The 25982-nt window shown below is 47.2% G+C and overlaps 1 protein-coding gene across 2 annotated transcripts in view; it reads left to right on the top strand.

The window, feature by feature from the left end:
- HK1 (hexokinase 1) overlaps positions 1-25982 on the top strand; it is an 88981-nt gene that overhangs the window by 31089 nt on the left and 31910 nt on the right. For both annotated transcript variants that reach the window (XM_045361105.2, XM_005565674.4), the window contains exons 3-7: positions 14217-14365; positions 19137-19256; positions 23241-23336; positions 23942-24041; positions 24145-24328. In XM_045361105.2, the coding sequence (XP_045217040.1) occupies positions 14217-14365; positions 19137-19256; positions 23241-23336; positions 23942-24041; positions 24145-24328 (649 nt within the window). The remainder of the gene's footprint in view (positions 1-14216; positions 14366-19136; positions 19257-23240; positions 23337-23941; positions 24042-24144; positions 24329-25982) is intronic.

Here is a 25982-nt window from a genome sequence, read left to right as displayed (position 1 = left end):
TGAAAGATGGGCAAGTGGGAGTAGACTGGTTGCAGCAGGAAAAGACCTCTGCTGTCTGCCTGCAGTCATCCTGAATGAGATTTGGGCACTGATAAAGAGGCCGTGTGCTGTTCACTGTGGCCGTGGGTGGGGTCTACTTCATGCTCACATATTAGCATGTGTATCTCTGATGTAAGCCTACTCCACCTCCACCCTTTTGTTTAGATGTTGATTACTAGCACCTACTTTTAGCTTTTTAAGAACTACTGAAGAGATTCTGGTCATCAGAGTAAATAGACTGTGGTCTACCCTGGGTGTATTCTCTTGTCTCTGGCCGGAGAAGAAAGAACTTTATATATAGTTCACTCTTGCTTTTTCTCAGACATGGATGTCACCTATAGCCAGGAGCATTGGAACCTTTCCAGGATAAGGAGAGCTCTGTGGCAGAGGCATGACTCCAACTGCTTCCAGCTGAGAGAAGAGGAAAATGGGGGGGGAGGGGAGGGGGTATGGGCAGCGCCCAGGAGAGCACCTGCTTTGGCTTTGCTTGGGAGAGCTCAGAAGGATATCTGATCCCTGGGAGGCACCTGGCCCTGCATGACTGGCTCAGAGCAGACACAGGGGAGGAGACGCTTCGCCTCCTTCCCATTGAGCTCTGCTTTCAAGCCAGGTGACCTATGTCAGCAGGGGTGCTCTCCCTCTCTCCTTCGCAAACTGTTTCCAGGATTGAGGGTCTCAAAGTGTGATCCAAGTGCAATAGAAATCCAGCCGTTTGCCATATTGGCTACTCCTCCAAATAAGGCTCAGAACTCATACTCATTTGTGAAATTTATTTTTCACCCCCTTTTAGAGATTCATGTAAATGGCACCCTCCATTCCAAATATTTATGGGTGGATTCAGTTCATGTGCCCCAGAGCCCACACTTTGCTTGGAATGGTTCCTACAGCCCCGCAAAGACATAGCTGTTGATGCTAAGGACTTGGATCCTCGACCCCCAGTCCACTCCCTGCCCCTTCGTGTCCTGCCGGGCTTCCGGGCTTCCGGGCTTCCGGGCTTCCGTCTTCACCTCCCCCTCCCTCTGGGCTCCTTTATCATCCAAGAATCAGGAGATCCCTGGAGTAATCAGAATTTGGGCCCTCCTAATAGTAAATCCATAGTGCTGTTCCCTTTTCGAAATGTTAATCACTGCTTCAACTGTAGTAATTAGTGACAGAATTAGTGGCAATCCCAAACCTCGGAGGGATAAATTGGTGCTCACCGTGGTGGAGAAATGCCTAAGTGCTGATGTGATTTCCAAGGCAGAGGGAGGAAACAAGCTTTCCTTTCTCAGTGACCTCGACCCTGGTCGACTAGACACAGAGTTTCGGAACTCAGCTGACTTTCCAGAAGCATTTCTGAAGACATATCTGATACATACATTCTGAGACCTATCAGCCCATTTTTAATTAGTTTTTTTCTCTTTTGGACATTTTTTTATGGCCAGGTGAGTTTTTTTGTTTTTGATATTTTGTAGAGATAGGGTTTTGCCATGTTGCCCAGACTGGTCTCGAACTCCTAGGCTCAGGCGATCCTCCCACCTCCCAAAGTGCTGGGATTACAGGCATGAACCACTACACCTGGCTTGTTTTTATTTTTATTTTTCAGTTGCTCTTCAGTTATCTGTACATCATTAAAAATCCCCAGAAACCTAAAGTGGCTTTTCGCTGCTGCATATCATTTCTGAGGTAGTGGATGAATGAATAATAAAGAAGGAAACTGTTGAAGCCTTTTAACACTGGTGATTTGGCTAAATAGAATTCCCTCTTCAAAGCTACTGTAGGGAGCAAGGGAAAACATCCCCTTTGCCCTCTGAATGTTGGCTGAAAAATCAGCTCACAAAAGGCAGATTAATAGGAGAAAGGGCATGCACATTTGTTAACATGCATGTGGGAGAATCACAGACTGATTACCCAAGTATCCTGGTGGGGCCCAGATACTTACATTTCCTCTTTCTTGCTGTGTTGCCCAGGCTGGAGTGCAGTGGCACGATCTCGGCTCACTACAAGCTCTGCCTCCCAGGTTCAAGTGATCCTCCTGCCTCAGTCCTCCTAAGTAGCTGGGATTATAGGCACCTGCCACCATGCCCGGCTAATTTTTGTATTTTTAGTAGAGATGGGGTTTTGCCATGTTGGCCAGGCTGGTCTCGAACTCCTGACCTCAGGTGATCCACCTGCCTCAGCCTCCCAAAATACTGGGATTACAAGTGTGAGCCACCGTGACCAGTCACGTTTTCTCTTTTCAGAGGGGAGGCAGGAGACAGGGAACAGTAAATGATTACTAGGGAGAATAAAGGCATCAGGGAACAGAGATTAACCAGTACCGGTTCTCTTTGGAATTGAATAAGAGACAGATTTTTTTTTCTTTTTTTGAGACGGAGTCTTGCTCTGTCGCCCAGGCTGCAGTGTAGTGGCATGATCTCGGCTCACTGCACCCTCCGCCTCCTGGGTTCAAACAATTCTCCTGCTTCAACTTCCTAAGTAGCTGGGATTACAGGCACGCACCACCACGCCAGGCTAATTTTTGTATTTTTAGTAGAGACGAGGTTTCACCATATTGGTCAGGCTGGTCTCAAACTCCTGACCTTGTGATCTGCCCGTCTTGGCCCCTTAAAGTGCTGGGATTACAGGCGTGAGCCACCACGCCTGGTTTAGGAACAGACATCTTTAAAAACGTCCATTCAGGTGTGGTCAGATACTTCAGTTTTCTTTTCTGCAATAGATAATGAGATAACAGGGAGGATAAGGATAAAGTTCTCCCTGGAGGGTCTGTGTGGTCTTTATGTAGATAGGAGACAAGCATTTTCCAGCATCTGTTGATCTTTAAGGGCCTTTAGTTCAAAATATTTATTATACGAGGGAGCCATATTTTGGGGTGAAATATTGGTTTCCCTCACTACCCAGTCTCTTGGGAATTGCTTTCCCTCTGTGCCCAGCCTCCCGCATTCGCGAAGTGTCCTGTTTTTCTCCTTTTCTCATTTATACCTAAGGATATTGTAAGCACTAATTAGAAAGCTTTTGGAGGCTAAATAGGAATCGATATTTCTTGGTTTTGGCTTCATTGTTCCTAGCACAGTCTTTACCCAAAAGAGAAGTTTTTATCCAAAGGAGAAGTAAAAAAAAATATTTTCTGGAAGCTTGGATGTGCCATTATCTTTTTTCACGCAAAACAGAGCCATTTACAGTGTAGTCACGGTTATTTTGGGACCCTAAATATTCATACTACTGTTTTCCAGTCAACGGAAGGAAAATATTTACCTTCTCTTCTTGCAGCATTTGGGTGGTCTCAGTTTTCTTATATGGAAAGATTGCTGGGTTATCTCAAATGTTCTCTCCATCTGTGAAACCTCCTGAGTGTCTCGTGTTCTCGTCAGGTTTTTGAAGAAGATGTGGAGTTCCCATCATGCAGCTGGATTGTAGATGGGCAGGAATGCCTGTGTATCTCATGTACAGAATTAATTCATTGAGGCTGGGCACGGTGGCTCATGCCTGTAATCCCAGCACTTCGGGAGGCTGAGGCAGGCGGATCACCTGAGGTCAGGAGTTTGAGACTGGCCTGGCCAATATGGCAAAGCCCTGTCTCTACTAAAAATACAAAAATTAGCTGGGCGTGGTGGCCGGTGCCTGTAATCCCAGCTACCAGGGAGGCTGAGGCACGTGAATCACTTGAACCTGGGAGGCGGAGTTGCAGTGAGCCAGAGCCGAGATCATGCCACTGCACTCCAGCCTGGGCAACAGAGACTCTGTCTCAAAAAAAAAAAAAAAAAAAAAAAATCAATTCATTGAGCTGGACTCAGGCAGGCATTTCCTGCAGGCAGAGTTTTTGCTTGCCCTGTATTCCAGCATAGGCTGGTACTTGAGACACATCTGTCCTGTGTTTGTTTTCCATTATTTGCTGGTAATAATGGCTGTCATTAGAAAGTGGAGAATTGCCAGTAGCCCTTCGGATGTTTTGTTTAATGACCGTTCTCTGGAGCGGTTCTCCAGGCTTCAGTGGAAATGGGAAATGTGAGGAAAGGTCACAAGTAGGAGGCCCCAGTAGCAGGAAGGAAGGTTTGAGACCAAAGATTGAAAGAGGAAGTTGGGAGAACACCTATTACTGCAGAAAGAGGCTGAGCTTATAGCCAAAGAGAAAGGGAAATAAAAACCTAGAACACTGAATCAGTCTCTGGGTGTGCCACTCCCAAACTGTGTGAACTTGGAGAAGCCATTTAACTTCCGAGCCTCCATTTCCTCATGTGTAAAATGGCCACGGTAATCCCTGCCCCGCCTGCCTCACCAGGCTATCATCAGGATCAAATGAGAGTCTTTGGAAACTGCAAACCACCATGAGTTACGGTGGGTCATCATCATCCTCATCCGTCTTATGATATAATAACTGGCTTTGTAAGAATTCCTTGGAAAAATCTTTCCCAACCAATGGAGCCAGTCCAAGGACCCCACCCAGCAGGCCTGAATGTGTAAGCCGAGCCCCTGCAGGAAGGATGCAGAGTTTTTCAGGATTCGCTGGCATCTCTGTGATGTTACAGGGGAAGGAGGCAGAGAAAAGGGGCAAGCCAAGGCAGGCTGTCTCACCCCCACCCCTGAGCTAGCCACACAAAATGTGGGGGAGACGACGGCAGGCTGCAACTCCAGTCCCTCAGCAAGGTGGTGACTGGACACGACAGCTCTGAATCAGGGAGCCAACCCGAGGAAAAAGGGACTGATAGGGCCCTTTTGTTATGGAGGGCACGTGGGTATTTGGGGGATTCATTTCCTGACAAAGAATATTGAACTTGGAAACCTTCTGGTTGTAGCTGAAAGAAATCTAACTCAAATTTGTTTAAGAAAAAAAGAGAATTCTAGTTTCCTCTAACTGGGAAGTCTCACTGTGAGTTGACTTCTGTATCTAGGGATTCATCTGTCTCTTACTAGTTCAGTCAGCTCCTTTCCTGTGTGTTGGCTTCCTTCATAGGCCATCTCTCCTCTTACAGGGGTGGGGCCGACCCCTGCAGCCCTAGGCTGAGCCCTCCCCTTATAGCCAGCAATCTCTGTGCAAAGAGCAGGCCTTGCTCCCTGTGGGACCTGGGATGGTCTTGGAGAGGGCTGTGATTGACTGACTTGGGTTATGTGCCCATGCTGAACCAATCATGATGGACAAGATGGGTGACTTGGGACACCCCTGGAGCCCATGCCTGGATCACACATTGGTACCCCTGGAGCTAGAGTGGGGATTCAGCCCTACTTCCAACCTCATAGGCGAAAAATGGAAGAGTAGTTTTCTAAAGAGATGCTAGACATCCAGAAAAGTTTATCAGTTATCCATCATTCCTCAGTGTCTTTTGCCCAACAGGGTATAGGACCAGCACTTTGGGAGGCCAAGGTTGGCGGATCACGAGGTCAAGAGATCGAGACCATCCTGGCCAAAATGGTGAAACCCCGTCTCTACTAAAAATTACAAAAATTAGCTGGGCGTGGTGGCACACGCCTGTAGACCCAGTTACTCGGGAGGCTGAGGCAGGAGAATGGCTTGAACCCGGGAGGTGGAGGTCGCAGTGAACCAAGATTGCATAACTGCATTCCAGCCCGGGCAACAGTGTGAGACTCCGTCTCAAAAAAGCAAACAAATAAAAACATGAAATAAATAAATGTTTAGGTGAATATTAAAACAGCAAATTAAGTAAAATATTAAAATAAAAAGTACCGATCATTTCATCTCAGTGTAGTATTTGCTTTTGTGCCCCTTTTTCCTCTATGCACAAGTAGTTTATAGTTGTTTATCAGACTGAGTTTTCACTGTCTTCATTAAAGAATGAAGCAAAATAAAACCAAAGCGGGCCAGGCGCAGTGGCTCACGCCTGTAATCCCAGCACTTTGGGAGGCCAAGGTGGGCAGATCACGAGGTCAGGAGATCTAGACTATCATGGCTAACATGGTGAAACCCCATCTCTACTAGAGACAACAACAACAACAACAACAACAACAAACCCCCAAAAATTAGCCGGGCATGGTGGCTGGCACCTGTAGTCCCAGTTACTCGGGAGGCCGAGGCAGGAGAATGGCGTGAACCCAGGAGGCGGAGCTTGCAGTGAGCCGAGATTATGGCCACTGCACTCCAGCCTGGGCGACAGAGCGAGACTTCGTCTCAAAATAAATAAATAAATAAAAATAAATAAATAAATAAAAGAAACCAAAGCTAGGCCAGGCACAGTGGTTCACACCTGTAATCCCAGCACTTTGGGGGGCCAAGGCGGGTGGATCACCTGAGGTCAGGAGTTCGAGACCAGCCTGGCCAACGTGGCGAAACCTCGTCTCTACTAAAAATACAAAAATGAGCTGGACGTGGTGATGGGCCCCTGTAATCCCAGCTTCTCGGGAGGCTGAGGCAGGAGAATCGCTTGAACCCGGGAGGCGGAGGTTGCAGTGAGCTGAGATCGCGCCACTGCACTCCAGCCTGGGCAACAAGAGTGAGACTCCGTGTCAAAAACAAAAACAAAAAAACCCAAAGCTATAAGGAATCGTGGAAGTTGAAGAACCCCAGAAAAGAAGTGTAGCCATTCCTGATGTGCTGAAGTCTCTCTCTCGCCCCCTCTTTCCCTGGGGATCCTTGTCCCTGAGTTCTGTCCAGGAGGCAGTTTTCATGGTTATACATTATGGTTTCGGATTCAAATGCTGACTCTGCCACTTACTGGTTGTGTGTTTGGACAAGGTATCTAACCCCTCTTTACCTTTACTTGCTCATCTGTAGAGTGGGCGTCATGACAGTACTGACTTCATAGGGTTGCGAGGATTGAAAGTAAAAGGATACGTGTAAGCACTTAGTGATTGGTACAGAAAGACTCAGTGAATGTTAGCTGATGGACGGTCAAATAAAATGTTTCTGATATTCTAGTGACTCACTCACCTGTGAGGAGCCACTTCATACTGAATTCAATTTTTTCAATTTTTTTTGAGACAAAATCTTGCTCTGTTACCCAGGCTGGAGTGCAGTGGCACGATCTCGGCTCACTACAACCTCCGCTTCCTGGGTTCAAGTGATTCTCCTGCCTCAGCCTCCTGAGTAGGTGGGATTACAGGCGCCTGCCACTACGTGTATTTTTAGTAGAGACAGGGTTTCTCCATGTTAGCCAGGCTGGTCTCAAACTCCTGACCTCAAGCGATCCATCCGCCTCAGCCTCCCAAAGTGCTAGGATTACGGGCATGATCCACCGCGCCCGGCCGAATTCAATTTTTTAACCTAGTGGTGGTGTAAATTACTATTGGAGTTAGGACTCCAATGGAAACCCAAAGAAAATTCTATATTGATTTGAACAATGCCACAAAGTCAGGGTCAGAATTTCCACCAAATCTATGATACCTGCTTCCCAGCATTCTCCCTTGTTCTCTCTCTTTCCTTTGGACCACAAATAATTTAAAACCAGTGGCTTCATGTGATATATACATATAATGGAATATAATCGGTTCATAAAAAGGAATGAGGTACTGATCCACGCTACAGCATGGATGAGCCTCGAAAACCTTATGCCGGGTGGAAGAAGCCAGACACCAAGGACCTAATATTGTGTGATTCCATTTATATGAAATGTCTGGAATAGGAGCATCTGTAGATCAGAAAGTACATTAGTGGTTGCTGGGAGATAGAGAGGTTGGGAGGAAATGGTGAATGGTTGTTAATGGGTGTGGAATTTCTTTTGGGGTGATGAAAATTTTCTAAAATTAGATAGTGGTGATGGTTGCACAACTCTGTAAATATGCTGAAAACCACTGAATTTTTCACTTTAAAATGGGTAAAAATTGCATGCTGTGTTAATTATATCTCAGTAAAACTGTTATTAAAAAAAACAACCAACTGATATGTGAAATAGTAAGAAGTATACATGTTGGTCTCTGCCCCTAGTCTCTAGCATTTAGCTTCTAAAACCCTTGTAATTTCCTGAGTGATAGAGGTGCTAGGAGAATCTTTGATCCTGGTCCTGACGCAGAGCTCCTAAATCCCTTGGAATTTCCTGGGTGATAGGAGAGTGTCTTTTGTCCCTTGGTGGGCCCCTGGATAGCCTCAGGATGGGGGTGGTTGCCAGGGAAACCAACCATGTGATCAGAGGGTTGCTGTCAACCCCAACCCCCATGCCGCCTCTAGGGAGGGAGAGAGCCTGAAAATAGAGCGAATAAACCAATGGTCGATGATTTAATCAATCACAACTCTGTAATGGTGCTTCTACAGAAACCTGAAACAGGCCAGGTATGATGGCTCACGCCTGTAATCCCAGCATTTTGGGAGGCCCAGGCGGGTGGATCGCTTGAGCCTAAGAGTTTGAGACTAGCTTGGGCAACATGGTGAAACCCTGTCACTACACAAAATACAAAAAAGTTAGCCAGGTGTGGTGGCACATGCTGGTAGTTCCAGCTACTCGGGAGGTTGAGGTGGGAGGATCGCTTGAGCTCTAGAGGTTGAGGCTGCAGTAAGCTGTGATCATGCAACTGCACTGCACTCCAGCCTGGGTGAAAGAGTGAGACCCCGTCTCAAAGAACAAACAAACAAACAAACAAACAAAACCAAAAAAAAAAAAAAGCAAAAAGAAAAAAACCTAAAATGACTGAGTTCTGGTAGCTTCTGGCTAGCTGAACACATGGAGGTTCCTGGGTGCCACATCTGGAGAGGGCATGGAAGCTCCTGCTCTTTCTCCCATACCCCTCCCTGTGCATCTCTTCCATCCAGTTCTTCATCTGTATTTATTGTAATATCCTTTATAGTAAATATGTAAATGTAAGTGGAGTGTTTTTCTGGGTCTGTGAGCTGCTCTAGCAAACTAATGGAACCCAAGAAGGGGGTTGTAGGAACCCCGATTTATAGTGGTGAGCCAGAAGCACAGGCCACAACCTGTGCTTGTGACTGGTGTCTGAATTTGCGGGGGAGGGCAGCCTCGTGTGAACGAGCCCTCAACCTGTGGGATATGATGCTATCTCCAGGTAGCTAGTGAAAGAATTGAATTGGAGAGCATGGAGCTGGTGTTCACTGGAGAATTCACTGCAGAATTACTTGCTTGGTGTGTGTGGAAAAACCCACATGCATCCAGGGTCTCAGGTGTGTTCTGTGTTGTGGTGAGTAGAGAAAAGGAAAAACATACTCTGGTTTTTCCTCTGTGTGTATCTCACATGATGGCATAACTGCTTTGTGCTTAATAAACAGCAAGCAGGGGTGCTGTGTTAGTCCGTTTTCATACTGTTACAAAGAACTGCCTAAGACTGGGTAATTTATAAAGGAAAGAAGTTTAGTTGACTCACAGTTCAGCATGGTTGGGGAGGCCTCAGGAAACTTACAATCATGGTGGAAGGAGAAAATGCATCTTCCTCACAGGTGACAGGAAGGAGAAGTGCTGAGCGAAGGGGGAAGAGCTCTTTGTAAAACCATAAGATCTCGTGACAACCCACTCATTATCACAAGAACAGCATGGGGAAACCACCTCCATGATTCAGTTACCTTCACCTGGTCTCTTTCTTGATATGTGGGCATTATGGGGGTTACAACTCAAGATGAGATTTGGGTGGGGACACAAAGCCTAACCATTCAAGGTGCCTTGAATGAATGAATGGACCATCAGTCCCTGTGGCCAGGCAGCTACCAAGCATTTGCTGAGCTGTCCTGGGTGCCAAGGACAGAGAATCCCAAACTGTGGTCTTTCCCTCAAGGAACTTGAGAAAGAAGTTAGGAACAGGCCGGGCGCAGTGGCTCACGCCTGTAATCCCAGCACTTTGGGAGGCCAAGGCAGGTGGATCACCTGAGGTCAGGAGTTTGAGACCAGCCTGACTAACATGGCAAAACCCCATCTCTACTACAGAATACAAAAATTAGCCAGGCACGGTGGTGGGCACCTATAATCCTAGATACGCGAGAGGCTGAGGCAGGAGAATCGCTTGAACCCGGGAGGTAGAGGTTGCAGTGAGCCGAGATCACGCCATTGCACTCCAGCCTGGGCAACAGAGCAAGACTCCCTCTCAAAAAAAAAAAAAAAAAAAAAAAGATAGGAACAGTGACATTCAATGTGAGAATTCCTTGGTTTGTTATTTATTTCTTTATACCTTCATTAATTCCACAAGTATTTGCTCAGTTTTTACGTACATTCCAAACACCATTGTAAGTTCCAGAAATGTAGCATTGTCAGGGCTTATAAAGCTGGTTAGAATCAAATACAAAATAAGTCAGCTTTATAAAAGAGAACTCTCTCTGTTAAAAACAGAAAGCAAACCTTATTTTGTGTTAAAAATCAAAAGCTCAGGGGACCCAGAATAGCCAAAGCAATCATGAAAAGAAGAACAAAGTTGAAGGAATTTCACTGCCAATTTCAAATTTTTCAGCAAAGCAACAGTAATCAAGACATGGTGGTACTGTCATGAAGGTGGACATGTAGACTAATGGAACAGAATAGAGAGTTCAGAAATAAATGCATACAGGCTGAGTATGGTGGCTCACGCTTGTAATCCTAGCGCTTTGGGAGGCCGAGGCTGGTGGATCACCTGAGGTCAGGAGTTTGAGACCATCCTGGCCAACATGGTGAAACCCCGTCTCTACTAAAAATACAAAAAAATTAGCCAGATGTGGTGGTACATCCCTGTAATCCTAGCTGCTTGGGAGGCTAAGGCATGAGAATCGCTTGAACCCGGGAGGTGGAGGTTGCAGTGAGCCGAGATCACGCCAGTGCATTCCAGCCTGGGTAACAGAGTGAGACTTCATCTCAAAAAAAAAAAAAATAAATAAATGCATATATTACGGTCAGTTGATTTTTGACAAGAGTGCTAGGACTATTCAATGAGGGAAAGAATAGTCCTTTCAGCAAATGGTGCTGGGACACTGGATATCCACATGCAAAAGAATGAAGTTTGACCTACACCTCATACCATGTACAAAATTAACTTGAAGTGGATCAAATACCTAAATGTGGGAGCTAAAACTAATAAAACTCTTAGAACGAAATACAGGTGTGAATCTTTGTGACCTTGGATTTGGCAATAGAGTCTTAGCTACAACTCCAAAAGCGCAAACAATAAAAGAAAAAACACATAAAATTGGACTTCGTCAAAATTTAAAACTTGGCCAGGCGTGGTGGCTTATGCGTGTAATCCCAGCACTTTGGGAGGCCAAGCAAGAGGATCACTTGAGCCAGTTTGAGACCAGCCTGGGCAACACAGTGAGACCTTGTCTCCACAAAAAATAAAAAATTAGCCAGGTGTGGTCATATGCCTGTAGTCCCAGCTACTTGGGAGGCTGAGGTTGGAGGATTTCTTGAGTCCAGGAGGTCAAGGGTGCAGTGAGCCATGATTGCACCATTGTACTCCAGCTTGGGCAACAGAGCAAGACCCTGTCTCAAACACAACAACAACAAAAATGAAAATATTTGTCTTCAAAGGATACCATGAAAAAAAGAAAAGACAATCCACAGAATGGGAGAAAATATTTGCCGGTCGTATGTCTGATAAAGGATTTATATCTAGGACATAAAAAAAAACTTTTACAACTCAACACATAATAAAAGACAAATGAGGCCGGGTGCGGTGGCTCACGCCTGTAATCCTAACACTTTGGGAGGCCAAGGCGGGCAGATCACGAGGTCAGGAGTTCGAATAAATGAACAATAAAATGTATTATATCCATAGAGTGTAACAGTCAGCCATTAAAAGGGATAAAGTCTCATATGCACTATAACATGATGAACCTTAAAAACATTTTGCTGAGTGAAATGAGCCAGTCATACAAGGTCATATACTGTATAATTTCTTTCTTCTTTGTGTTTTTGAGACAGGGTCTCACTCTGTCACCCAGGCTGGCGTGCAGTGGTGTGATCTCAGCCCACTGCAACCTCTGTCTCTTGGGCTCAAGCGATTCTCCTACTTCAGTCTCCGAGTAGCTGGGATTATAGGCACACACCATCATGCCCATCTAATCTTTCTTTGTATTTTTGGTAGAGACAGGGACTCACCATATTACCCAGGTTGGTCTCAAACTCCTGAGCTCAAGCGATCCACCCGCCTCAGCCTCCCAAAGTGCTAGGATTACAGGCATGAGCCACCACGCCTGGCCACTGTATGATTTCATTGATATGAAATGTCCAGAAGAGGTAAATCTATAATAACAGAAAATAGATTAGTGGTTGCCTAGGGATGGAGAAGGATGAGGGGCTTGGGAGGTGATAGTTAAAGGGTACAGAGTTTCTTTTTGAAATAATGAAAATGTTATAAAACGGGCTGTGCAGTTGGTTGCATAAATCCGAATATGCTGAAAACTATTGAATGGTATACTTTAAATGGATGAATTTTATGGTATGTGATTTAAATTTCAATAATACTGTTACATAAGATATAATAATAAAGATATTTGCCTACCTAGGAAGATGAGATACCCCAAAGCAGTCTAGTATTTACTGCCATAGGATTAAGGGCTTGGTGGATCATGGGCTCTGGAAGGCAGGGGTGGCTGTCACCTCTGGCAAGATAGATATTAGGACAGTGGGGATGTCACCTTAGCATCACGAGTGAAACAGATCTGAACTGATTTTTCTGGGAGCATCGTGAGGGTAGCTAATGAGATGAAGGGTACAGAATGTTTGGTTGTGGCTTAATGGTTGGAACTTTGCCCATGGCCACCTGCCTTTGCTGTCTGGTGGTCTCGGTGTACAGTCTTGCTCTCTCCCTGTGAAGCCCACCCCTGTGCTGTACATGTTGCTCCCGAGGGAGGTAACTATAGCAGGCCAGTACTTTGGCCACTGGTACTTTTATGTGACCAAGAGGGAATTCTGTTAAAAGCACCCTCTGGGTGGAAACGACCCAAGAGTCCATCGATAGATGAAAGGATAAACAAAATGTCGTGGATCCATACAATGGAATATTATTCAGTCTTAACAAGGAATGAGGCCGGGCGTGGTGGCTCACGTCTGTAATTCCAGCACTTTGGGAGGCCAAGACGGGTAGATCACCTGAGGTCAGGAGTTAGAGTGGCCAGGCCAACATAGTGAAGCTCTGTCTCTACTAAAAATAAAAAATTTAGCTAGGCATGCTTGCGGATGCCTGTAATCCCAGCTACTTGGGAAGCTGAGGCAGGAGAATCACTTGAACCTGGGAGGCGGAGGTTGCAGTGAGCTGAGATTGCACCTGTGCACTCCAGCCTGGGTAACAAGAGTGAAGCTCTGCCTCAAAAAAAAAAAAAAAAAAAAAGAAAAGAAAAAAGGAATGAAATTCTGTTGGGGGCAGGGTGGCTCATACCTGCCTATAGTCCCTGTTACTTGAGAGGCTGAAGTGGGAGGATCTTGGGAGCCCAGGAGCTTGAGACTGCAGTACGCTTTGATCACACCACTATACTCTAGCCCAGGTGACAGAGCGAGACCCTGTCTGTATTAATTTTTTAAAAAAGGGTAAAATTCTTAAAATATGGATGAACCTTGAAAACATTACGCTAAGAGGAATAAGCCGGTCACAAAAAGACAAATAACTGTGATTCTTCTTGTATGAAATATCCAGAATAGGCAAGTTCATAGAGACAGAGAGTAGAATCATGGATGCTGGGGACTGACAGTGAGGGCAAATGGAAGTTATTGCTTAATGGTTATAGAGTTTGTGTTGGGGTGATGAAAAAGTTTTGAAAATAGTGGTGATGGTTGCACAACATTGTGAATGTACTTAATGCTACTGAATTGTGCACCTGAAAATGGTTGCAGTGGTAAATTTTATGCTATGTGTATTTTACCACAATGATAAAACACAACCCTGTGGAGTGAGTGGAGGCCTGGAGTAATTGATGTCAGAGCTGACACGCAGAGACCCAAGGCACTGGGTGGACCTCACATGTAGGGCTTTGTCTCAGTTGAAATGCTGTATGATTTTTTATTTCTGCATAGCAGTGCTGTTTTTGAAATAGGTTAAGAAACTAGAGAAACATGGGGTGGGAATTTGTACTTAATTCAGTACTTCCATTCCCCTATAGTCAGCAGGAAGAGACTGGGATTGCTTGAAGCTATTTCTGTCTAAGGACTCCATGGTAGGATAGGGTTTCTCTTGCCTACTCTGCGTATATGGCAGTGGTTGGATGAAGTTTGCATGATTGCTGCTTTCTGGCTGATAACAGCATGTGGCAGGGGGAGGCAGGCAGGGCCTATGCCCTGCCAGGAAGCGGGCATGGTATGTGGCTTCCCCTTAACATTTGAATCTGATGTGATACCTGTTGTCGCCCTAAACAGAAAAGGGAGATTTCATTGCCCTGGATCTTGGTGGGTCTTCCTTTCGAATTCTGCGGGTGCAAGTGAATCATGAGAAAAACCAGAATGTTCACATGGAGTCCGAGGTTTATGACACCCCAGAGAACATCGTGCACGGCAGTGGAAGCCAGGTGGGTCCCTGCTCCCTCCGGGTCACCCCATTGCACCAGCATCCTCTCGGTTACCTACAGGAACCAGGCCTCAAAGCACTGGCATCCCCAGCCCCTGGAAGAGGCTTGCTGGAAAGAGTCTGTCATAGATGCATATGTAAAAGGACTCCTGGGCAGAGGATGTGACAGCCTGCGTGGGGGCTCTGCTTAAACAGAGGCCCTCTGTCTGGGTAAACTGATGTAGTAGAAGTGGGCTGCTTGGACTTGCAGAGTCTGGGTTTGAGGAGGGAGGTCCCGCAGCTCTGTTGGGTAAATGCACTCATTCCCTATGGATCCTGGGGTCAGTTCCCCAGTGCAGTTTTAGCAGAGCCCCAGGTGAAAATGTCCCTTTTTCCTGGTCATTGGCCTCACCCACTTACTGGAGGCCCAGGCCTTGTAGGGTATAACTATGGCCTTGTCAGGCAGGATTGAGGGCTCACGGCTCTGGGCTTCTTGATACTTGATTTAGAATAGCATTGTTCAAGCCCTTGACACAGAAAGCAGAGGAAGCAGGGAAATCCCAGTCTCCTCCTTTCACACTCCTGTTGGTGCTCCCCACACTGGGCCCCCAGGAAGGGCTGCCCCTCCTCACTGCCCTTCCTCCCTCCCCAAGGGGCTGTGGGCATGCCTATGAAGAGCCTGTTCACTTGCTCCCTCCTGTCTGGGTAGGGGGAGTGGTGGGTCTGTAGCTCGCTGAGGACCCTGTGATCAGGGCTCAGGCAGCCCACTGCAGGTTTTCAGTCATTTCTGGGTCCCTAAGCCCATCGTGGGACAGGGGTGCACTCCTCTTCTCTCCTGTAGGTGTTCTGGCTCCTCCAGTCTGGCTCGTCTCCTGAGTTGTGGCTGCTGTCCAGCATATGTACTCAGAGCTGGCCAAATGTTTGCTTTAAGGAGGGTGTGCTCACCGCAAGGTTCATGACTAGGATCTCCAGGGTACTCTTTTGTTCTGGGGTGGACTTTGAGACGAGACCCGGGAGCCTTCTCCTCTTGACTCTGCTTTGCTCTTAAGTTCCTGTGGGTGGAACCTGGAGCAATCCACCAAGCCTTTTCTTTGTCCAAGAGACAAGGGCTAATCCTGGCTAACCTGCTCCCTGGGGTTTTGGTTCAGAGCCCTTCAGATTATGTCACAGTGAGTGTCACAGTTGACACTGTCACTAGAGCAGGTGAGCCACTTTATAGAAGGCCACCAAAGCTGGGTGCATCACTACTGGATGGCCCTGCCCAAGGGCTCCCCTGCTGCTCCTCTGTTACTGGGCTGCAGAGACTGGCCCATCCATCTGGCGCCTACACAAAGGCTGCCAGCTGGTAGGTCTCTTGACCATGTCCAGTTGGCTGCTGTGTTGCTCCTCCTTGCAGGTGGCTGGCAGCCCAGGGTTTGGCATCCTGCACTTTCTGTTTGGAACCCACACTGGCCTATCACTCTCTGTTTCCCATGGTCCTTGGGTTTAGCTACCTAAGCCTGGCGCATTCACCACTGAGACTCACCCTGTGCTGCAAACATTTCCTGTGTGTTTTGCAAACATTCCCTGTGTGTTTTGGCTTGACCTTTAGGAGCTAGGTTTGTTAATTAAGGGAGTACCCTCACCTTCTTACCACTGCCCCCTTCATCTCTCCCAGCCTCTGTCCCTATCGTCCTCTTTTCTCAGTCCTAGAATCACTTTATTTCCTACTGTCTCTGTTTCTTCCTCTGCTCCTTTTAAGCAGCCTGGAAAGAGGATGATGACAATAATGATGACAATGTAGTACCATTATAGCAAATTCTTTTTTATTTTTATTTTTTAGTTTTTGAGACAGTTTCACTCTTGTTGCCCAGGCTGGAGTGTAGTGGCGAAATCTCGGCTCACCAACTTCCGCCTCCTGGGTTTAAGTGATTCTCCTGCCTCAGCCTCCCGAGTAGCTGGAGTTAGCGTGCACCACCACACCTGGCTAATTTTGTATTTTTAGTAGAGATGGGGTTTCTCCATGTTGGTCACGCTGATCTCAAACTGCCTGCTCAGGTGTGAGCCATCGCACCCAGCCCAGAGCACTTTTAAGCTTTAATAAATTCAGAAGCACAAATGAAACATTCTTAAAATATCACTTACTTAGTTTTGGGACTTTTGAATAATAAATGTTTAAGTTTTTGTATTAGCCATCGTTTGTCGTATTTAATAAGAGTGACTAAGTATTTTTATTTTAAATTATTAAAAAAAAATTTTTTTAAAGATGGGGACTTGCCAGGTTGCCCAGGCAGATCTCAAACTCCTGGACTCAAGCGATCCTCCCACTTCAGCCTCCCAAAGTGCTGGATTGTAGACGTGAGCCACTGCGCCTGACCATAGTCTGTGTATTTTTCAAATAAAGAGTATGTTGTCAGGAAAGAAGAGAAAATAATGTTTTTTTAAGACACTGAAGCTTTGAGTTCAGAGCGGTTAGGTAACTTTTTTTCCTAGTTGATTGCAGACATAGCTTAGCCTAGGGTGGGTCGCTTCCTGCCTCTTTGGGCAGGCTTGTCACCCTGGATCACCAGCATTCCAGAAACAGCCTTTCTTTCTCAATGGAGCACTCTGGGGAGTTGTGTTTGGCGTAGATCCAGGAACTGGTGACAGGTCCCATTCAGGGGAATCCATTTCTGCAGGCTGAGTTCTCCCAGGCGCCTCCCTGCTTCTTCCAGAGGCACCCGGCCTTCTCTTCTGAGTCTGCAGAAGAGTCTGGAGCCTCCGAATGCAGATGGCCTGGGGCGTGAGGAGTAACTTAGTAATGAGTTTATATCAGTCTGCAATGTAGGTCGCAGGAAGCTTAGCCGGCTTCTCTGGGGAGGGTCATGTGTCAACTCAGCCTAAGATGCCAGCTGCTCTGAAGCCTGAGTAGTAGTGACTCAGGGATAGAAGGTCCTACATTAAAATTGACCAGGTTTTCTTTTACTCTGGCAACAAAGTCCGACTTTAGAGCTGGCTTGTGGGGGAATCTGGGGAAAGATGGGAACAGCAGCAGTGACTTCTGGCCCCCTCACGAGGCCCTGCAAGTAAAGGCTTCAGGGCAGATGACCTTGCCTGGGAGTTCGGGCTGGGGCCACTTCGTGTGACTATGGTTTGGCTCTTCCAAGACAGCCTTCTTCTGGGGTCCAAAAAGCTCTATGGCTGTGTCACTGCCATGTGTAAGGAAGGTCTAGTGTCATGAGAGTCATGCGAAAGAGACAAGGGGCTAGCTAGGTTGTGGCATGGCTGCCAAAAGTGTGTGTGTGTGTGTGTGTGTGTGTGTGTGTGTGTGTGTGTGTGTATGTGTGTGTGTGTGTGTGTGTGTGTGTGTGTGTGTGTGTGTATATATGCTCAGGTTGGATTACTAGAGGCAGAGAGATAAAGAAGGGAGGTTCTTAGTTCTACTAACCACTCCTCTGGTTAGAACACACAGAGTATTATCTTCTGTTCTGGTTATATTTTGAGACAGGGTCTCACTCTGCTGCCCAGGCTGGAGTGCAGTGGTGTGATCATGGCTCACTGCATCCTTGACCTCCTGGGCTCAGGGGATCCTCTCACCTCAGCCTCCCAAGTAGTTAGGACTACAGGCAAGCGCCACCATGCCTGGCTAATTTTTAAGCTTTTTGTAGAGAGGAGGTCTCACTATGTTGCCCAGGCTGGTGTCAAACTCCTGGGCTCAAGTGATCTTCCTGCCTTGGCCTCCTGAAGTGTTGGGATTACAGACATAAGCCACCATGCCTGGCCCCGGTTATATTTTAGAGATCCAAAAAGATTACCTTAGAGGTGGTGAGCCTCTCCTCATGGGCAGTATTCATGTAGAAGCTAAGGAACCAGTGTTCCAGGCTCTTTCTAGCTGATTCCTAAGATATGTATGCACCTAATAAGTCATAGATAATGTTATAGTGCAGGCAAGCTTAGGTTACAATGCAGGAGATAAGTTGTGATATATTCATACCAAGGAATACTGTGTGGTAATGAGAATGAACAGTTGGCAAAGACACTCAACTCCGTGGATGACTGTCATCCACCTAGTGTTGAGTGAAAGAACACAGATGTCAAAGAGCACACACGGTCTCATTTCCCTTTAGACACACCAGACAAACAGGCAGATGTAATTGAGGGTGATAGACGTCGGGGCAGCTGGCAGTTGCCCTTGGACTGGGTGGTAGCAGTAGTGGGGCATCTTACAGGTGTTTCTCCATCTTGTGTTTCTCCGTCTGGGTGCTGGTTACATGGATGGCTACAGTGAACTCCACACTTAGGATGTGTGTACTTTTTGGGGTATGCATAAGACACTTCGGTAAAAAGTAACATTATGATAGTCTGGATTGTTAAGTCACTCCAGTGGGCTAGAGGCTGTGGAATTGCCCTTGGAGTTTCTGAAATTTTCAGAGAGCATGGCTTCAGGTGGGGCGGGAAGGCCACTCCACCTGGGTGACTGAAGAGACCCGTGACCTGTGCGTTATGAAGGCATAGCTGGTTTTCTGTTATTTTTCCATTTTTCTCAGTGCCCAGATGTTGCATATTAGTGACCACTGAAAGGCCAGTTCTGTTTGAAGGCTTTGAATTGCTTCCTAAGAGCTGTACTTGCCCACAAGGCAGCTTTTGAAAAGTGACTCTTCTCTGCATTCACACACAGCATGGCTTTTCAGACAGGGCCACCAGGTCCCATGAGTACAAGCACTTTGGGTAGATGTATTCCTTTCTGTGTGTGTGGGAGGGAATGGTTTATATTTTTCTGTGAAATGCTAAGCCTGCTTTGGGGCCCCCTGACTGCTCTCTCATGTTTCCTTCAGCTTTTTGATCATGTTGCTGAGTGCCTGGGAGATTTCATGGAGAAAAGGAAGATCAAGGACAAAAAGTTACCTGTGGGATTCACATTTTCTTTTCCTTGCCAACAATCCAAAATAGATGAGGTAAGGATGTTCTGGGATTATTGGGCTCTGCAGATGCCCTGGGTTGAAAAAGCTAACAAGCCCTTTTCTCCACAACTTTTCTCTGTTGCTGGCAGAATGGTTTGCATGTCTGGTATTTTTAAAGAAATATTTGCAGAAGTTAGTGTGGTATCATGATATAGTGTTTACTTTTTCACTTACTTTAGTTATTTATGTATTTTTGGAGACAAATCATGGTATTTTTGGCCACCAGGTACACAGAAGCATTTATTAATCTTAAGCAAGCAAAGGAAAATAAAGTAGGTTTAATGGTGGTGGAGAGAGGCGGGAAAGCTCTTTGCCAGAATTGCATGGCATGATGTTTACCTGGAAACTGCCCTGGTTATTGCAAATAAGCTCAGAGCCCTGTCCCTCAGGTGCCAGGGCTGCCTCTCCATAGTGGAACTGGTCAGTGGCTCCAGCCCCAGAGATGACCTTGGTGACCTCCGAGGTGACTTGTACCCACCTTCCTGTTTGTCATCTATTTGTTTTTTCATTCATTCATTCATTCATTCATTCATTCATTCATTCATTCAGCAAGGATGGACCCTGACCTACCATATGATAACACTGAACCTCAGCCCTGCAGGAATACAAAATAAATACATGCAGCCTTGTTCTTTTTTTTACATGGAGAGATAGAAACACACACATACCACAAACACAAACCACCCATGATTAAACTTCTAATAATACGAATTCTGGGGTTGAGTGCAGTGGTTCATGCCTGTAATCACAGCACTTTGGGAGGCTGAAGCAGAAGGATCACTTAAGCCCAGGAGTTCAACACCAGCCTGGGCAATCTGTACAAAAAGTTAGCTGTGTGTGTTGGCGTGTGCCTGTAGTCCCAGTGATGTGGGAGAAGCTTGGGAGATTGAGGCTGCTGTGAGCCATGGTTGTGCCACTGCACTCCAGCCTGGGGGACAGAGTGAGACCTTGTCTTTTTTTTTTTTTTGAGACAGAGTCTCCCTGTCTTGCCCAGGCTGGAGTGCAATGGCACGATCTCGGCTCACTGCAACCTCCACCTCCCACGTTCAAGCCATTCTACTGCCTCAGCCTCCTGAGTAGCTGGGATTACAGGTGTGCACCACCACGCCTGGCTAATTTTGGTATTTTTAATAGAGATGGGGGTTTCACCATGTTGGTCAGGCTGGTCTTGAACTCCTGACCTCATGATCCTCCCACCTCAGCCTCCCAAAGTGCTGTGATTACAGACGTGAACCACCGTGCCCGGCCTGAGACCGTGTCTTAAAAACAAGAAAAAAAAAAAAAAAGAATTCTGATATTTAACTATTCAGGGCCCCTCTTGTTGCCCAGGCTGGGGTGCAATGGTGCAATCTCGGTTCACTGCAACCTCCGCCTCCTGGGTTCAAGCAATTTTCCTGCCTTAGCCCCCGTAGTAGCAGGGATTACAGGCGCCCACCACCATGCCTGACTAATTTTTGTATTTTTGGTAGATACGGGGTTTTGCCGTCTTGGCCAGGCTGGTCTCAAACTCCTGACCTTAGGTGATCCGCCCGCCTTGGCCCCTCAAAGTGCTGGGATTACAGGCGTGAGCTGCTGCGCCCGGCCAGGCTCTGTTTTAATACTTCACCGGTAGCGCACATAATCTTCAAGCATCTCTATGAGTTAAGTGCTTATGATTCCTGCTTTACAGATGAGGAAACTGAGTCTCAGAGGGGCTAAGAACCTGTCCAAGGTCACCTAGCCAGGAAGATTCCGTGCTCGTAACTGGTCTACTTTGCTGCAAGATAGTAGCATTTGGGCTCAGGGCACCTTCCACACTTGCAGGGAGCACTCCTGGGTCCCTTTATGCCTTTAGGGTAAGCGCCCTTTCCTGGGCACTGCTTCCTGTGGCTGGAACCCTTACATCTGTATAATTTGTGGAATCAGCAAGAAGGGGCTTGAGAGCCCAGCAGACCAAGATGAGCACAGAGGTTTCCCCAGGGTCAGAGGGCTTATTAATGGCAGGTCTTGGACCAGGGTCCCAGGCCCCACCTCCTATCCAGTGCTCCGCCCACCTCCAACATGTCTAAATGCCTCTGAGATGTTCTGTCTGACCTGTTATGCTTTCAGGAAGCTGTGGCCATGTGTAGACTCTTGCTCTGGTTCTGGTACCTGAGAACACCCCTCCAAGGAGTTCAGAGCAGTTTGGCCTCCACCGTGTCCTTCCAAACCCTTTGGCAAGGCCTGTTGTCAGTACAAGCTTCCCTTGGCTTTTGAGAACTGAGACATGAGTCACTCCCGCTTCCCCTGTGAGAGGTGGGCCTGGGATGAAGAGACTTTGGTGGACTGTGTTTCACCGTTGTTCACATGTGCTCTCTGCAGCTATTAACTGAGGGCCATCCCTGTGCTGGGCATGAGCTAGGCCCTGGGAGAGAATGGCCAGAGTGTGTTTATTTTGTATTTCTGCAGTGCTGAGGTTAAATGTTACCGTACAGTAGGTCTTATAACAGCAGGTGCAGCTTGTTCCCCATGAAGGCACAGCCTTCCAGGGACAGAAGTGCTGCAGGAGGTGGGAGGCAATGACCTCATGGGCACGAGGGCCTGCAGGGTGGAGCAGACATGCCCGGGAGGGGGCGTTGTGAACAGAGAAGGAGCCAAAGGTTGGGGGCATCCCACCTGCCAACCTTCACCCCCTCCAGAAAATGCTTCTTAGGCTGGGCCAGGGTATTTGCGGTGGTGCCAGTGGAGCACAGTCCCTAAATTTCCCATCCAGAGGCCTGTGCATATTACCCTTTAGGGCTGGCTGAGACCTTCAAGATCGTCCACTTCTAGATCAGCTCCCTGATTCTAGAGGAGCAGAGTGAACCTCAGAAGAGTGAAGGGAACTGCCCAGCAGGAAATGGGCAGAGAGTATGAAATAGGACCAGGTCTCCAGATTGGCCGCCCCACTTTTGTCCCATAACACCTGGTTCTCTGAGGCTTTAGAGGAAGAGGGCTGGTGGAGAGGAGGCAGACAGTGTCCAGGGCTTTTGCAGTTCCTGACTTAGTTGCTACTGAGCAAAGAGCCACTAGTTCTCATCAAGGGCTGCCCTCCCCGGTGCATGCATGCTCCAGTCTGTGTGGCTCCCACCATGAGCTGGGGCAGGGCCCATGTGCTCAGAATCCTATCCCTGAGCTGCTTCTGCAGGCCTGCAGGGCCTGGACCGCGAATCTTCCAAGCCTGCTGCATTTATAGTCACTTGTCCCATTCAGAGTAAAACAGCAAGTATAACAATTATTTTTCTGTTCTCATATCTTTTTAGTTTTTTTTTTTTTTAAAGAAAACAAAAGCAATATGTAAAACTATCAAAGTAAGATAAAATTATGGAATGTTTATCATTGGATGTCTATCCTTGATGTTTCTCCGCTAATAGGCGAAGTGAAATAGGATCATACTGTGTAAATAGGGGAGTCACCACTTACAAATGGAGGTTAAGTCCCAAAGCTGGTGAAGAGGCACAAATCATGTATAGTCCACATCATTCCCTAAGTGTATGGGACCTGGCTCTTAAAAGCTCAGCAGCCAAGACTCATCTTAGCATTTTGTTTCTCTTTCCAGTTTGGCTCTGGCTTTCTTTTCCCAGGGCTGTGGAAGCCAGGGTCTGGTTGGGAAGTGGGGAAGGGGGCCAGGGATTTCTCTTGCTCCTTTTTAAAATAGATCTGGCTGCGCAGTTGGCATCCAGTTAGATTGGCAAGCCATGTGGCATTACTGTCCCCACATCTTCTGGAGTGAGCTGGATATTGTGAGCAGGTTTCTCCCCACCCTATCTTCACCCCCAGAGAAGCACATTGTGTGGATGATCCAGAGATAGAAAGGAGTCTGGGCTCCTCTGGGCCCTTCCCCCAGCCCAGTGTGATCTGGGGGGAGCCACTTGGCCCCTATGGGCCTCTGCTTCATCCCTGACCTGGAGCAATGCCCAGGGCCTTGGGGTACTGGAGGTCTCCCAGCCCTCATCCAGCCCCATCTGTTCTTCTTTGCAGGCCATCCTGATCACCTGGACAAAGCGATTTAAAGCAAGTGGAGTGGAAGGAGCGGATGTGGTCAAGCTGCTTAACAAAGCCATCAAAAAGCGAGGGGTAATTTCTCCTGGGCCCTCTGCCTCAGCCATGCAGGGGTGTGGGGAGCAGGGCTGCATTCTAAAACAGACCAGTGCCCTTCCTGGGGGGCAGTAGTGTCAAAGCCTGAAGACCCAGGCAGGGGAGAGTTGAGGATCCCCAGTGTGGAATGGTGGGGATGGGGATGGTGCAAAGCCCAGCTCTTGGAGGTGCTACCTGAAGGACCCAGGCCTGGAACAGGGGGTTGCCTCCTGACAGGAGTGCTGGGCTATTCAGGGAGTGGGTGTCACAGATGCAGCCTGTTGTACTCAGAATAAGGGCAGAGGAGCCCGCCTTATCCGGGACGTGGACCTCCTGCGGAGGTTTGCAGAGGAATGTAGCTCCAAGAGTAAAATCCTCACTACCCAAAGACTCTTAAGCCGGGTAATTAAGGGAACTATGAGGTTTTCATAACTTAATCACCATGCTGTGATCTAGTTAATTTGAGTACCAGCTGTAATGAAACCAGCACCACTCACAAAAGCAGGGGTTCTGAAAACAGGAGCACTCCTGCCAAGCACTGTTAAGGTGTATGATCTCTGCTTCCATGTGTGAGTGGACAGTGACACCCCATTATCTGTCCCCAGGACTATGATGCCAACATCGTAGCTGTGGTGAATGACACAGTGGGCACCATGATGACCTGTGGCTATGACGACCAGCAGTGTGAAGTTGGCCTGATCATCGGTAACGTATCCCCTTTGTCCATCCATTTGTTCAGCCCATCTTTCCAGGTGGCTCTGCACCCTCCTCGTTGTGTGGTCATAGCTTCTGATCTTGTCCTGCCCAGGTACTGGCACCAATGCTTGCTACATGGAGGAACTGAGGCACATTGATCTGGTGGAAGGAGACGAGGGGAGGATGTGTATCAACACAGAATGGGGAGCCTTTGGAGATGATGGATCATTAGAAGACATCCGGACAGAGTTTGACCGGGAGATTGACCGGGGATCCCTCAACCCTGGAAAACAGCTGTGAGTCCTTAACTTTTGCTTCTAACCACATATGTGACTTAGGGGACATTTAATGAAAGATTTGGGATGGGAGATAAAAAGGGCATAAAGCCAAGTAAGTGATCACAAACAGAAAAGCCTGTCACATTTTTTTTTTTTTTTTTTTGAGGCGGAGTCTTGCTCTGCCTTGCAATCTCAGCTCACTGCAACCTCCACCTCCCGGGTTCAAGCGATTCTCCTGCTTTAGCCTCTAAGTAGCTGGGATTATAGGCATGCACCACCACGCCTAGCTAATTTTTTGTATTTTTAGTAGAGACGAGTTTCACCATGTTGGCCAGGCTGGCCTCAAACTCCTGACGTCAAGTGATCCACCTGCCTCAGCCTCCCAAAGTGCTGAGATTACAGGCGTGAGCCACCGTGCCCAGCCTAAAGCCCATCAAAATTTGCATTATTTGTTGCTCCTTGTTTGGTGAGATGCACAGCTGTAGAGTCTGTAACTGAAAAGCACTTTTAAAATAATCTTCTCTTTGTTTAATTACACTGTGATTGTGTCCTTGTAAAACATCATGACAATGAAAAGCACAGAAATGAACCCATCCAATGGGGAATGGGGCCAGAGTTGAGCAGGTGCTGGTGGTCGGGGAGGAGATCAAGAGGTGAATGGGAGCCCAGGAGCTCAGTAGCCCCTGAAAAAAAAAAGTCCTCAAATTATCCCCTGTTGCACAAAAATTAGTAATTATGAATGGTTCAAAAATGCTCCCCCAACAAAGCACAGAAACATTAGTGTAAATGTAAGGCTTAAAAAATTTCTCTGTGCTGTAGTCACGAGTGTTGCTGTTTATGGTAAGAGAGGCCACATGGTGTGTGGGGCACCTAAGGGAGATGAGTGTCTGTTCATTCATCACATATTTATTGAGCACTTACTATGTGCTGAGCTCTGTGCTAGGCTCTGAGAATCCAAAACAGCACCTTCCCTCTCAAGTTTTACAATCTAGATGGGGAGGTAGGCCAGACATGCAAATATCTGTTGTGCAGAGGAGTCAGGGTAAGAAGAGTATAAGTAGAAGAGTATAAGTCATATAGACGTTAGGGGGAATGGAGAAGCAACCTTCTTCAATGTGAAGCATGAGTAGACACATCAGAGTTGATAAAGAACATCAGACTTACAGGCAGGTTGTTTTTGGCTGTGGAAAGCTCCTGGCTACAGAGGTAAGAGTGATATTATTCAGGTTAGAGCGGGTATTGCTTTCTCTGAGCCACATATTTCCTGAAGTGCCTGCCCACATTTCTCTGTGATGCTGCCATGCTACTAGCTCTCTCTGATCTACCCAGCTTCCTAGCAGCTTTATCCCAGAGTTGGATGCTGTCAGCCTACAGGGAGATGTTCACTGACTCTGTAGACCTAATAGCCCTTATCCTGATGCTAGAGGGAAGCAGGAGTTTACTACCCATGTTGAAACGCATCACCCAAAAGATCTCAATACTGCAAGCTGGACAGTTGGCCTTTCCACCTGAATTAATGGATTTTCATCAATGGCAAGCTCCCTGCCACTGGAGGTGGCAGCAGCGAATAAACTAGGTTTCTCAGTGAGGGAATTCCCAAGTTCTTACACCCAGAGTTGAGCATCTCCGTTGCAGGCTGAGACTGTGGCACCAGCTTGGTGACAAGGGACCC

The sequence above is a fragment of the Macaca fascicularis genome, chromosome 9, assembly GCF_037993035.2.
Source record: "Macaca fascicularis isolate 582-1 chromosome 9, T2T-MFA8v1.1".
Classification (NCBI taxonomy): Eukaryota; Metazoa; Chordata; class Mammalia; order Primates; family Cercopithecidae; genus Macaca; species Macaca fascicularis.
Note: the sequence above shows the minus strand (reverse complement) of the source record. Positions and strands in the feature narration are given on the sequence as shown.